The sequence below is a fragment of the Pteronotus mesoamericanus genome, unplaced genomic scaffold (assembly GCF_021234165.1).
Source record: "Pteronotus mesoamericanus isolate MK-2021 breed Mesoamerican mustached bat unplaced genomic scaffold, CSHL_Meso_final contig_202, whole genome shotgun sequence".
Classification (NCBI taxonomy): Eukaryota; Metazoa; Chordata; class Mammalia; order Chiroptera; family Mormoopidae; genus Pteronotus; species Pteronotus mesoamericanus.
Genome location: NW_026555086.1, coordinates 3,079,166 through 3,092,708, shown reverse-complemented (window position 1 = coordinate 3,092,708; position 13,543 = coordinate 3,079,166). Strand labels below are relative to the sequence as shown.

Here is a 13,543-nt window from a genome sequence, read left to right as displayed (position 1 = left end):
GAAACGTAACCTATTTTATAGACTAACAATGACATACTTATTTCTTGCAAATATGCACAGATAAAAGTCTACAAGCTTAAACACTGAATAGCAGTAATTGCCCTGCTTTTCCAATAAAAACACATTTCGGTAAGGTTTTCATATTTTCAAAACTCAAAATAGCTTTGTGAGTTCACAATACTCTGTTTTCTCAAGATATTAACATATCCTTGTACTGCAGACATATAAGAGGTAATTTATTAGAGATTTAGCATTTGTTACTTTAAAAATGTTTCTTTTAGTATTTTTACTTCAATATTCTGAAACAGCATAATTACATTTATCAATACTTAATTGTTAGAAATGACGGTGCACGGTTCTGTTTGAAATACAGTATAACTTTGGTGATATCATGCAGCTAATCTGAACTTGTAATAAACAAGGGTTTAATTCACAGCGATTTTTTCCCATGATACAACCAATGATCAAACAACTAATGGTTCCACAGGTGATAAATATATCAAGTCTGTTGGTTCAGAAGAGAGATTCTGTGCTGATACCGCATATCCCTGAGGTCCCAGGGGGAAACAGAGGGAAACTCAGAATCTCCAACCGAGAGATCTGAACGCAGGGACAACCTACAGGAGGTCGTGGCAGGGTCAGAGGGATTAAAAGCAGAGGCTGGGGACCCAGAGGCCCTCCTACCCCAGAGCTGAAGACACAAAGCGGAGGGAGCGCATTACTGGAGGGCGGCTGGAGCCCCAGAAGGAAGGCGGGGCCAGGGGGCGGGGGCGGGAGCGGGAGCCTCAGCTCCGCCAAGGGGGCTCCTGCCTCCCACCAAAGCAGCAGGCAGCGGAGGCGCCACTCCGCCCTCCTCCCTCTCTGACCCGCACTCACGCCCTCCATTGGCCAACTCCGGAGCCAGCAGGAAGGAATCAGCCTGGGGGGCGGGGGGCGGTGCGGCGCGGTAAGAACGTGCGGGAGGAGCGCAGCAAACGGCATCAGCGGGCTCGGTCACCCAACGGTCCCTGTCCCCAAGACCTGGTGCAGGGCGACAAGACCAAGCATGCGCCTCTCACCTAATTGCTAAAACGTCTGCCAGACAATGTCACTTGGGGAATTTCCCACTTAGGTCATTGAAAAAAAAACCACAAAAAACAACAGCCAAAGCCTTTTTTCTTCTGTTTTTTCCCCTTCAAGTTCCATTTAAATCCTCCCTTTCATTTACCTCCCAGCTACATGGGAGCCTGCGGTTCCACAAGCCTTCGTTAGCAGGCTTTCCCCGAAGACCCCGTCCTGAGAGCACCCTGGGCCGTGGGAAGTCTTCAGACAGTTGTCAATGAATGCCAGGTCCCGGGCACTTCCCGGAGACCCCTCGGAAACTTGCGGGTAGCGTTCTCACGGTAACCCGGCCACCCACGGAGGACAGCGGCACGCACTGCTTCCTTGAGACGTGTCAACTGCCCCTGCAGCGTGCACAGAGCTGAAACCTTTGAACATTCTCTAGTCTACGAAGTTACATGTGTGTAATTTTTGTGTACCTTCTGGTTATAAGGCAAACGTAAGCAAATACCGAGGATAACTAAAGCGACTGCCTAAGAATTTAAGTAGGACCACTGCCAAGAGGCCTTCTCAGTCGAACCAGGAGAGTCTCGGATGGAAGTTCTCGCGGCCGGCCTCCTGGGCTCCCCCTAAACAACGTCCTGGCGGGCAGGCAGCGTGCGTGATGCATCTCCGCAGCAGCCGCAGGCCCCACAGCAGTGGCTTGCACATCGCAGGCCCTTGATAAATGCTCGCTGAATTGGCCGAACCTTGGTTTGTCCCCATAATCCACCACCCCAAAAGCGCACAGATAATTACTTCTTGGAGAAATTCCAGCTAGTGTTTGATGTTACCTGGGTGGGTTTTTTCTCTCAAGAGCAGCTCTGTAGGGTTGTTATGTTTTTTTCCTTTGACCTTAATGTCATCGACTTGAAAAACAGCTTCATACCAATTCCTACTGGCGCACGCACGCCGCAGCAGGGGCAGGCGCCGTTGGAAAGCCGGTGCCAGGATCTCTCAATTTAGGAGACAAGTCGTCTCTCCTTCTGAACAGTGGCTGAGAAAATGCACAGTTTGGTATTTACACAAGAACTAAAGATATTTTGAATGTTTTACTTGATTTTTTTTTTTAAGAACAAGGTTTTGTTCTTCTTTTTTTAAAGAATTTAATGTTTACCACAAACCAGGCCTTCATTCAAAAGTGACCCTGCAGTTTCCTGTATTTAATAAAGGTGTCCACTTACAAAGTTAATTTGGTAACGTACTTTTAAAACTTCAACGGCAAAAATGGTGCAATTGAAATGAATCTGAATAGGAAAAAACACTCAGAAAGACCAAGGTTTGGGTGAAAGTTAAATTATTTCATACTTTGCACAGCTTGGAGTCATTTTCACGTGTTATAGTTTCGATCTAAGCATTAATTTAAAATGGCCTTGACCTCTGAAACCCTAAATTTAACAGTCTTCAGAACAGAACAGCCTTTCTCTTCTGCTTTATGAGCAAATGAACCAAAACACTAGGGAAGGGTACTGTCTGGGACTTTGAACAAGCAGATGAAATACCGTTTGATGTGCACAAACATTAGAGGCCCATTTTGATTGAATAAAAGGATGAGTCTGTTTCATATCCTGTGACAAAACATTCTCCCTTTCCTGAAAATATTCCGTCATTCCAACAATAGAGGTTGGTTGCTTTTCTCCAGGGGGCGGGGCCTGGGGTGGGCAGGGTTTCTATGACGAGGAGTCACCTTCACTACTCAAAATGTGCTGTGGTGGGGGATTCAGCGGGGTGGGGGGATCTTTGACGTCATCGAAACATAAAACTGCATCTGAAACAGCAGGTAAAGGATATAACAGCAACAGCATACATTCTTTATTTGTAATCTTGCAGTGCCCTCAATCTCTGCAACACATTAAAAGCTTCAGACAGATGGTTTTATAATACTTTACCGATACTTCAAAAGCCTGAAAAGCCTTAGCAAGTTAAACCCTATCACCTTAAATTTCAGAAATGGCTGAACTCAATCCTTTATTTTTCAGACTTCCTCAAATTTTCATTTGTTTTCATTAACTGACAAATAATGAGGAATTTCAGGTCCCTAGCCACAAAGAAAGAAAATTTTCACCTTTCCAGGAGCCCCAAAAATGAAAAGAAAAAAAAAATCAGTTCCAACAAAATGCTGTCCATTTTTTTTCCCATTTGTTTTACAAAGGAAAGAAGCCATTTACAATAGAATGCTACAATTCCTGTACCTCCAGAGTCCCACCATTGGAAGTACATTCAGATTGTAGAGCTGACCCTTCCGCGACATCCATGTTGACAGTATCTGATTTCATGTTTGGCTGAGGCCCTGAAGCCCCAAAAGCACCAAGGGGAACCCACACCTACTGCTCGGCTACCGCGTCCCTCTTCAACACCGCTCTCCGGGGCGAGCCCTATGGCCGCTGGTCCTTTGAGCAGGACTAAGGGAGACCTGTGTTGTGCCTACCGGGCATCCCTTCTCCGACGTTCCTTTGGGGGAACTTCCCTAGTCCGGAGGTACCGCCATACCCCTTTCCAGGAAAAGATACCTGGATCCAAGCTCAGGCAGCAGAATTTGCTCAGAGAGGGGCAAGTGCCTCTGAGCGCCCCTGTAAGGACCGCCCTGAAGCTCGGGGTGGGGGCGGGCGGGGGAAGCTCTTGCTTTCTTGCTAGGAGTAGGCTGGTAGCAGCTTCTAGGAGCTATCACGTAGAAACAACCTGTTTGAAAAGGAAGCCCAGACCAGAAAAGAGATCCCAATAACCTTGACTGATGGAGCCAGCCATCCTTTAATTGGTAAGACCTACCCACGGGCTTTTTGCATCAACCAAATAAAGTTCTTAGTAAGCCAGTTTGAATTGGTTTGGTTTCGTCACTTGCAGCTTAAAGAACCCTGAGTCTAACAACATGGCAACGCTAAAAATAAACGGGACTGCCTTTAGGGTTTCTAATGGGTTTTCCTCCTGGTACGCGCCATCTCACGGAAGCCTTGCCGTTTGGGAAAACACAGATCTCTCAACATTAAAGGCACATCTATTATTTTTTGAACACATACTATGCAAAAGAGAGATGAAGCATGCCGGCGGGGGGTGTCAATCTGAAATATGGTAGTCGGGAGGTCTCACTTCCATGGGATGGAAGGTTACATACATATCTCCGGGCACTCACTAGATATCCGCCAAATGAAAGGATACACAGGGTCCAGAGCAGCCAGGAGGGGGTCCTTGCAATAAGGCCCGGATGATAAATTAGCAGGCTCTTGAAAGAGCCCAGATCAGAGATGGTGAACCCCAAACAGGTGGTGCTATAAGACGGACTCAAACAATGGGACACAGAGATGCAGTCAAGTTAGATGGTGGTGGGGAGGGCAGGGGGAGGCGGGGTGTGCGAAGGGGTCCCTAGCTGGGTGCAGCTGCTACTGCTGAAAAAGAGAAGGAAGGAAGGAAGGAAGGAAGGAAGGAAGGAGACAGTGTGCGGGCCAGCTACACATACTTGTGGAATTTACGAGTATTAGCCAAGAGGTCCAGCAGGCCCTTAGAATGGCAGGTCTGGGCCGCAGAGGGGCTGACGCTGGAAACACAGGATGAAGGACACTGGCATACACACAGCAGGCCAGGCTCCCGCACTGCCCTGCGGGGCCTCACTACGGAGAGAAGAGGAGGGGGCTGGCCACCCTCGCCCCCTGTGTCATCTCAGGCCTGCTGGTGAGCTCCACGGAAACAGGCTTTGTGGGGAGGGGGTCTCAGGAAATATCTGAAATGCCAGGCTGTGCACAGCCCCAGCCCTGAGAGCGCGCCGCTGGCTCCGGGCGGGTCTCTCCAGGTGCCCTCTCGGGTTAGAGCCGCCAGCCTTGGCCGCGCCGGGTGTAGCCTCATTACTCAGCTTTCGCCTCTTAAATTAGTTCATGCTCTCACATTAGGTGTAATCGCAGCTGGCAACGCTTTCTGGATGGAGATGTCTCAGAGATGAGTTGAAAAATATTTTTGTGTGATTTTAATTAAATGTAAAATTCCCGGCTGTCCCCCTTCCCCTCCCTTTCTCCGGGCCAAACCCAGCGACCCGCAGCGGGCCTCCCGACGGCGAACCGCGGGCGGAGTCAGAGATAGGGACCCCTCAGGTAACTCTTTAAAAAACCTATCAAAGTCTCAAAGTAACAAAGGGGGTTGAGAGCAGAAAGGCGTAGCTGCTGGCGATTGCAAGGCAGGTCTCCGGGCTCGGGGCCCAGCGTACCCTAGGGGGCGACAGACGCCCGGAGGACGAAAAGAGGTGCAGACCTTCCCCGCCCCACATCTCTCCGGATCCCCGGGCTCGCGCCTGGCCGCCGCCAGTCACACCTCTGCGCTGGCTCGGCTGAGCCCTCAGGTTCAAGGTCGCCCGGCCGCGACCAGAGCGCCACGGGCGCGGGCGGGCAACATCCCAGCCAGCCTCAGTTTGGGTCCCAAGCCGGCGCTTTTGCTTTGGACTTGGCTGAGAGGTCCACTCACTCTCCCCTCCACCGCGTTAAGTGCCCGCGTTCATCCTCCAGCTCTCCGCCTTCCCTCACCCCAGGTTTCCTCTTCCCACCTCGGTTGCTCCTCTCTCCTGCCACCCAGCACAGCTGTATTTTTACATTCACGTTTGTGACGACGTGTGTATGTGTAAAGTTCCAAATCAATGCCTGACGCAAAATTTCACTCAGGGTCAAAATTACCCTTGAAAAACACTCAAGGTAAAGATGCGCAGGTACCCGGGGGTAAGACATGCTATAAAAGTGCATACAACATAAAAAATAATGATGCAAAGTATACAGTGTTAGTGCAAGAGAAAATGGTATCTGGCAAGTGAGCCTGCGCGCCACGCCAGTGTACTTGTTACTGCCTTCACTGGCCTGCGGGGAGCACGAGGGCAGGCCTCGTCTGATTTTGCCCACTGCCGCACCCTCAGCGCCCGCCCCAGTGCCTAGCACTTCGTGCGTGTTCAGTAATCTGGCCTGGATAACTGAACCAACGAATGAACGAATGCAGGCTCGACCCCGACTCCGCGGCCCGCAGAGCAGGCGCTCGAGGAGGCGGACGAGAGCGTCGGGTCCAGCCCCATCCTCGTGGCTCTGGGCCGGGGAAGGTGAGCGCGGAGACACCTCCCTCGAGTCCCAGCCAAGCCCGCTCCGGGCGGCAGCACGTGCGCCTCCCCCGGAGCCACCGCGCACGCCCCGCCCCGCCCCGCCTTGCACGCAAGCGCCCTGCAATCGGTCGCCCGGTTAGCCCGCAAACCCAAGTTCATCCGCACGCCGGCTGCCCCTCGCGCCCGCGCCCGCTGGGGGGCGCTCCTCTCTGCCCCGCGCGCCCACATCGGGCGCCGCACGCCTCTGCGATTCTTCTCCCGACACAGGGCGCGCGCACCGCCTACCTGCGGGCCGAAGAGGGAGGCGGGAGAAATGGCTGAGGGCCGAAGAAGACCACGGCGGGAGGCGGCAGGCGAGAGAGTAAGCGGCCGCAGCGGGTGGGGCAGGCACGCGCGCGCGCCCGCGCGCGGCCCCGGCCCTCGCTCCCTCAGTCGACTCCGGGCCAGAGCCCAACCCTGCTGCCGCGCGCCGCCCGCCTCGCCGCGCCTAATAACATCGGCGCCCGGGGTCAGGTGGCCGCGCGCGGACAGCGTCGCCATTGGCCCGGCAGGGAGCGCGGCGCGCCAGGATTGGCTAAGGGGTGGAGCCTCGGCCGGGGCCGGGGCGGGGCTGTAGAGGGAGGCGGGCAGGGAGGTGACGGGGGCGGGGCCAGGCGGCGGTCCGCGCCTTTGTGCCCGGCGCGCGCTCTCCGCCCGCTCCGGCTGCAGCGGCGGCTGCATCAATAATTCAGAGCGGCGGCGGCGGCGCCAGCGGCGGGTGCGGGCAGGAAGCAGCGGAAGCAGCGAGGACCGAGCGGCAGCGGCTATGCATCCAAGTGCGGCTGGGCAGCCGCGGCTCCCCTGAGGCCCGGGCGGGGCTCCGGGAGCATCTCGCGGGGGGCACGCCTGCCCGGGAGTGCAAGGAAGAACAGGAGTGTCCAGAGCGGTGTCGGCGGACCTGCGCACGGGGTTGAGGAGGGGGCTCCCGAGCGGGGCTGGGGCGGGGGGGCGGCTGGCGCAGGCAGCCCCCGGGGTGGGGGGCGGGGTGGGCGCCGGCGGCGCGATGCTGGGCGTCGTGGAGCTGCTGCTGCTTGGGGCGGTGTGGCTGGCGGGCCCGGCCCGGGGGCAGAATGAGACGGAGCCCATCGTGCTGGAGGGCAAGTGCCTGGTGGTGTGCGACTCCAACCCCACGTCCGATCCCACGGGCACAGCTCTGGGCATCTCTGTGCGCTCGGGCAGCGCCAAGGTGGCTTTCTCTGCCATCAGAAGCACTAACCACGAGCCGTCCGAGATGAGTAACCGCACCATGATCATCTACTTCGACCAGGTGAGTGCTCCATGCGGATGGAACTGGTAGGGAGTAGGGGAGAGGTGGAAAAGGTGGATGCCCGATATTCTCCAAGGTCTCTGCGGAGGCGCGCGCGGCAGGAGGTCGGGTCGGCTCTCGCCTACTCCCTTTCGCCCCCCTCTCGTTGTAGGTACTAGTGAACATCGGGAACAACTTTGATTCAGAACGCAGCACTTTCATCGCCCCGCGCAAAGGCATCTACAGTTTTAACTTCCACGTGGTAAAAGTCTACAACAGACAGACCATCCAGGTTAGCCGCCACTTCAGGGGCCGGCCTGGCCCCGGGAGGGGGCTCCTAGCCGCTAGAGTGAGGGGCCCGTATGGGGGTGGGAGGTAGAAGGGGCAGCTACATGTGCCCGGGCTGCTTAGAAGGACGCACAGCAGGGCCTCGTCCGTCGGTGGCTTGGGCTGTCCCTTGCTTCCCCTGGCGTCTGCCCCTGGGACCTAGCCCCCTCCCCAAAGGCAGAGCTTCCCTCTCTGCCTTCTGGGCTCCTCCAAAGAGGTTCTCACGCTTTGCTACGAGACTCCAGGGATTTCCCGGAGAGGTAGCTGTTAGCATCGCAGACGGTTCGCGCTTCAGTAAGATCTCCCTGACCCCCGCCTGTAGCACAGCACGGCCCGTATCCCCGAACCCGTGTTCCCGCTGCGAAGCCTGCCAGTGGCCTAGGCGAGACGCCTTTGCGCGGGCTTTCAGCGCCGTGCTCAGGGGGCCTCCGGCGCGCCTTTGCGGGCCCGCTCTGGGTTTTGGAAGGAGCAGCGTCGCGCCAAGCCCTAGCGGGTGAAGGGTGGAGAAAAGCGCAGGGGCGTAGCGCCACTCCCTCCTGGCTTCGGTCCGGTCCCAGCCAGCTCTCTCCGGCTCCCCAGGTTCCCAAAGCTGTCTAGGGTTCCTTTGGGCTGGGAGGGAAGGTGGACCGCGCGGCTGGGAAGAGGGCGCGCGCGGGGCCTTTGGCTGCCGAGGCCACCGCAAGGGCAAAGCCCAGCGGTGGATGGCGAGAGCGGCTGGAGCCTGACGGGGATGGAGCCTGGGGTTTGGGATGAAGCGCAGAACGCGGCTCTGCATGAGGTTTCTGTTCAGCCAAAAAGCCTTGCGCGGCTTCTCCACCGTCTCCAGTGTGTCCAGCCAGGCAGCGAGGGCCAGGAGGAACCAGGGTTTTTTTTTGTTTGTTTGTTTTCCCAGAAGCGCCAAGAGCAGAGTCGTCCGAGTTTCCACTGGAGCCTTAGGAGTGGGGGGGAGGGGAGGGAACTAGGGTCTTGGGGCGCGTAAGCCACCAAAGGATTCCGTAAACTGGATGAAAGAGGGATTCGTGGGGCTGCTCAAGGAATGAAGGTGACCCGGTTACGGGGCACATCCACCCTCTCACCCAGACGGGCACCTTTTGCCCCCACTAGACCCCCGGCAGTAATCCGCAAAGCCCCGATTCTCCCCGCCCCCCCCCCTCCCTACGCTCCCAGGCCTCCTGGGTGCGAGCCGAGCTGCGACGGTTCGCGTCTCCACGGCCGCTTCCGTACCGCCTGGGTCGCAACTCTGAAGCGGGCCTTTCTCTTCCTCAGGTGAGCCTTATGCTAAACGGGTGGCCGGTGATCTCAGCTTTCGCCGGAGACCAGGACGTGACCCGGGAGGCCGCCAGCAACGGAGTCCTAATCCAGATGGAGAAAGGCGACAGAGCGTACCTCAAGCTGGAGCGGGGGAACTTGATGGGGGGCTGGAAGTACTCGACCTTCTCCGGATTCCTCGTGTTTCCGCTCTGACCCGCTCGTCTCCAATCTGAGGCGGAGGCAGGGAGAGGGCCGAGGCCGGAGGGGAAGGAGGAAGAGGCTGACGCCTAGAGGACGGGAAAGCGGCAGGACTTGAAACTTCCCACGCGCTCCCCGCTGTGTCGCGGGGAAAGGTGTGCGCTCAGGAGGTCGGACCACGCTGTCCCTGTATCCATGAGAAGTAAATTCCACTTAGCTCTGCGCACTCCCATTTCCGAAAATAAGCTCACCTCCCCTGCCCCAGTTGCAGTAATGAAGAGAGACGGCCTTGCCATTGTTTCTTGCCCCAAGTTCATGTTCCCTACGATTTATAGAAAAGAAACTTTGTATTTCACTGTATAATGTGAAATATCTTCCTCTGAGGTCCCCTGCTGAAATCTAACACGCCCTTCCCCCCACTTTAGTCGACAGGGGGTAAATTTTTATTTTTATTTTGATGGGGGAGGTAGTTTTAATTTGGCAAGTATTGGCTCTCCTTAAAACACCGCTCAAGAGTTAATTCGCTGAAGATACTTTGTGTCCTTGGCTGCTTGTTAGCAGAGAAAGGATGCACCTTAGTGGTGACTGGTTTAAAATATATATAAAAATATTTATCATTTGTACACGACGAACTCTTCCCAGTGGAAACTGGCCGTGTTTCCGTATTTCTATGTCCTACTCGGAGTGATCGTGAAATCCAAGGCTGCTTGATGTTCTGACGCTTGTCGATGCCCTCGTGTTCCGTGGCTCCAATAACAACCGCCAGGAGGTTGCCCCGGACGCTTCCTCGTCCTCTGTAAAATACATGTGAATAGCCAAGATTTACATTTGCTTTAATCCAATAAAGTTGAAGTGGGACTTTTATTTTTCTGAAACCGCTTTCTAAACTCCGCATCTTACGCAGCGGCGAGGTCCGAGGGCCCGGATGTGAAAGGGCGAGGTCCCGAGCGTGCGAGACGGGCCGCATGCGACCCGAGCCAAGTCGCCGGCGCTGCGGCCTTCGCCAGGCCTGGGGCCCGCCCCGCACTCGCCGGGGCTCCCGGCTGTGGCGCAAACGTAAGAAAATTCACCGAAATCTCACTAGGCCAGGCGGCGGTGCCGCCTGGAAGCAAAGTTTGGGGTTTTCGAAGTCCACATGCATCAGGAATAATCCCAATTAGAGGAGCCGGAATCAGTCTGCCCGGAGCGGCGCGCTCCCTACGCTTCTGGCCCCGGGTGTCTACCGCCGCGTACGCCTCGGTCCCCGAAGCAGCGCTTTCGTGCCACCGCCCCGAATCCCGGGTCTGCCCTCCGTATCCCCAGGCGCCCAGGACGGGCGCTCATCGCGGGACTTGTGATCAAGAGGTTCGTCCAGGAGTTTTGATTGTATCGGAACATAATGTGAAAGCAAAATTGAAATAAACGACATCGTTTTAAGTCTGGAAGTCTGATCCAGTCGCTTTGGCAATGGGGGGGAGGTGGGGCGCGCGGGAAAGGGGGTGGGCCACGGAGAGTCCCCGCGTGGGAGGCTTGGCCTGAATGGGACCCTCTGGTTGTGGTCTTTTTAGAGGCTTTTTTTTCCTGGCCCAATGTTCAGGGGTCAATGTAATGATCTCGTGGAGGGTGGGGAGAAGGGGACATGAATAATAGCATAATACGCGACGTGTCTCAGTTTATTCCTGCGGTTCCTCTGATTGATTCACCAGCCAGCGGCCGCCCTTGCAACTCAGGCCGTGTCTCCTCCGCGTGCATCCTCAGCCGGCGCCGCGCTCCACCGCGCTCCGCTCCGCTCCGCGGCCCCAGCGGCCAGCCTGGGGGGACCGGTGGGGACTTCGGACCCGAGTGCTTTTGTCTCCCCGCCTCTCCGCTCCCCTCCCCGCAAGTCAGTTGCCAGGGAAGCCGAGGTGAGGTGGCAGAGGGGCTCTAGAGGACTTTATTTCTACAACGATTCTTTTTACAAAGAGGGACTTAACAATATTTCCCCCACGTTCTTCGGGTGGGAGGAGAGGCGGGGAGAACTGGAGGGGCAGCAGCCAAACTGGCTCGACCCAGCCGCTCTGCCGCCCGCGCCAGCTGCAGCCACGTTCCCCTGGCTGGTACTCATCGCAGGTGCTCTCCGCGGTGGGACTCTGGCCCACCACCCAAGGAAGCTGTGCAGGGATCGCGCTGGGAGCCCCCCACTGCAGGTGGGTGGTCACCCTTCTCCCTGAGGAGGGGTCAGCTGGGTGGCTGTCCAGGCTGTGCCCCTCCTGGGTGGCTGTGACAAGTCCCCTCTCCCTGACCGTGTGTACGAAGACAGAGTGGGATCAAAACATCTCCAAGACTCCCCCTGCTCCGCGGTCCCAGCTGTCCTCTGACCCCTGCCTTGGGGTCCGTTCTTCTGCCAGGGTTGAGCGAGTCCTGGCAGCCACCCATGCGGGTCCAGCCCCTGAGCGCTGGGCCTGAGCCTGGGCCAAAGGCCCAGGGGAGCCTGCGCCGAAGCGCCCCTCGGAGGCCCTGCTCAGACACCTGGGAGGCGAATGCAGAGTGGGGCCCAGGGGCCCCACGTGGGACAGAGGGGAAGGTTATCGCTTGATTCTGCTCTGGCTCCAGCCGGCCCCTCCCGGGGGCAGGCCCTACCTTCCTAAGGCTCTGATCCGGGCACTGGTCAACCCTCACCCCGGTTCCAGCCCCTCCCTCTGCTCGCCAGTCCCTTCCCTCTTCCATTCCAGCGACCCTTCTCCCCTTCTCCCGTTACTGTCTTCATGCCTCTGCCCCTGCTGTTTCTTTGCCTCCAGTCGACTCTTCCATGTCTCTCCTCTGCTTTGCAAAATCCTAATCTTTCTGGGGATCTAAGCCACCCAACTAACAGGCTGCCTCCTCTGGGAAACGGGTCCTGCCTGGTGGTCAGCACAGGCGCTGCTTTCCCCAGCTCCTCCCCTCCCCCCACCATGGGGCGAGGCGTCTCTGCGCGGCAGTGGGTTCCACAGGCAGCGGCTGCCCACACCAGCAAGTGCTCAGAAGCGCTAAGCCGGCACTCCTGGCCCCGAGGGCGTGGGGAGGTGGGGGTTCTCCACCCTCAGTCTGCCCTTGCCCTCAGGCCTGAGCTTCTCCTTAGCCTGGGCGGGGCTCTTTCCAGGGACCCAGAGCTTAGAGGCCCCTCTGGGGCCCAGCCCGGAGTGGCTGGGCCGCCTCCCTCAGGCGGGACGAAGGCGGGGCGGGGGTGCCTCTGCGGAGGCGGGCTAGGCAACTGTCATCTGGAAGCTGTGCTCCGGCTGGGAGGTCACCGGCGACTCCAGCCGGTGCCTTGGATATTGGGAGGGAGAGAGGAAAAGGGGCGCTCTGAAACCTGCACCTCACGGTGGCTTCCGTTAGTATTTAGAACCCTCCAGGCCCTCCTGGGTCTGGGCCTGGCCTCCTGCTTTCACCTCGGATAACCCCGGCCAGAATAGAGCCTTTAGGGGTCCCAGGACCGCCCCTCACTCAGCCTCGCCCTTGGTCTGAAAGACTGCCCCCCTGCCCAGGTCGCCTTGGTTACTTCCTTTTCTCCTGCCTCAATTGCGAGTGTCACCTCCTCCAGGAAGCCTTCCTCACTTCTGAGAGGAATCGTGGTCACCCCTTCCGGGCCTGCCTCTTTGAAGCATGGTCTCTCTTACCACACTGCCTCCTCTCACCAGTTCTCTGAGGGCAGAGGCTCTGTTCGTGGTTGTATCCAGCGGGTGGGGGTGGGGGTGGGGTGGTGTGGGAGGAAATCTGGGAGGTTTCTAGGACTCAAGGAGCCCAGACCTGAGTTCTAGGCCTGGGTTTTCCAAGAGGCGCATTGCGCTTCCGGTGCCGCTGGGCCAGCACTGGATCCTTGACACGGAGCCGGTCACTGTGGTGTGCTCTCTGCGGAGCAGCGCGGGTCGCACGGGCCCCCAGCTGGCTGGCTCCCTCGCCGCAGCTTCCACCTTCGGCCGGGCTGGAGCAGGAGCGCGGGTGCTGGCCGCGTGGAGGAAGGGCCCCTAATGAGAGCAAAATGACCCAGCCGGAGAGACAGCCGCACCCGTTCCTTAGCTGTTGCCTTGAAGGGGCAGTGATGGGGGAGAATGCAGGGTGGGGCGGGGCGAGGAGGCAGGATGCTTCCGTGGAGGGGCTGGGGTGCTGGGGTGCTGGGCTGGGGCCTGAGGCCTCTGCGGATGCAGAGGGGAGTGGAGAGACCCAGAGGCACCAGGCGCCACATACACTGGGGTTCTGGCATGGTGTGCCACCCGTGGCTGCTCTGTCCCCAAATGCGAGGGCTGGGCCGGGCTGGAAGGTGTGCAGGGCTTCCTCTAGTTGGCCTCCTCTCATCAAGGTGACCCAGAGTCCAAGCCGGCCCCTCTCCGGTCCCTGCGCCCCTCCCA

The 13,543-nt window shown here is 57.6% G+C and overlaps 2 protein-coding genes across 2 annotated transcripts in view; one reads left to right on the top strand and one right to left on the bottom strand.

Moving 5' to 3' along the window:
* CUNH16orf78 (chromosome unknown C16orf78 homolog) overlaps window positions 1–6,505 on the bottom strand; it is a 67,272-nt gene extending 60,767 nt beyond the window's left edge. Inside the window, exon 1 of the mRNA XM_054570273.1 lies at window positions 6,425–6,505. The gene's annotated coding sequence lies outside the window, so the exon portion shown is untranslated. The remainder of the gene's footprint in view (window positions 1–6,424) is intronic.
* A 659-nt stretch (window positions 6,506–7,164) lies between these two features.
* Window positions 7,165–10,600, top strand: CBLN1 (cerebellin 1 precursor). The gene is made up of 3 exons (XM_054570238.1): window positions 7,165–7,445; window positions 7,597–7,716; window positions 9,018–10,600. The coding sequence occupies exons 1-3, from the start codon at window positions 7,182–7,184 to the stop codon at window positions 9,213–9,215; spliced, it is 582 nt and encodes a 193-aa protein (XP_054426213.1). The 5' UTR covers window positions 7,165–7,181; the 3' UTR covers window positions 9,216–10,600.
* Window positions 10,601–13,543: the final 2,943 nt, after the last annotated feature.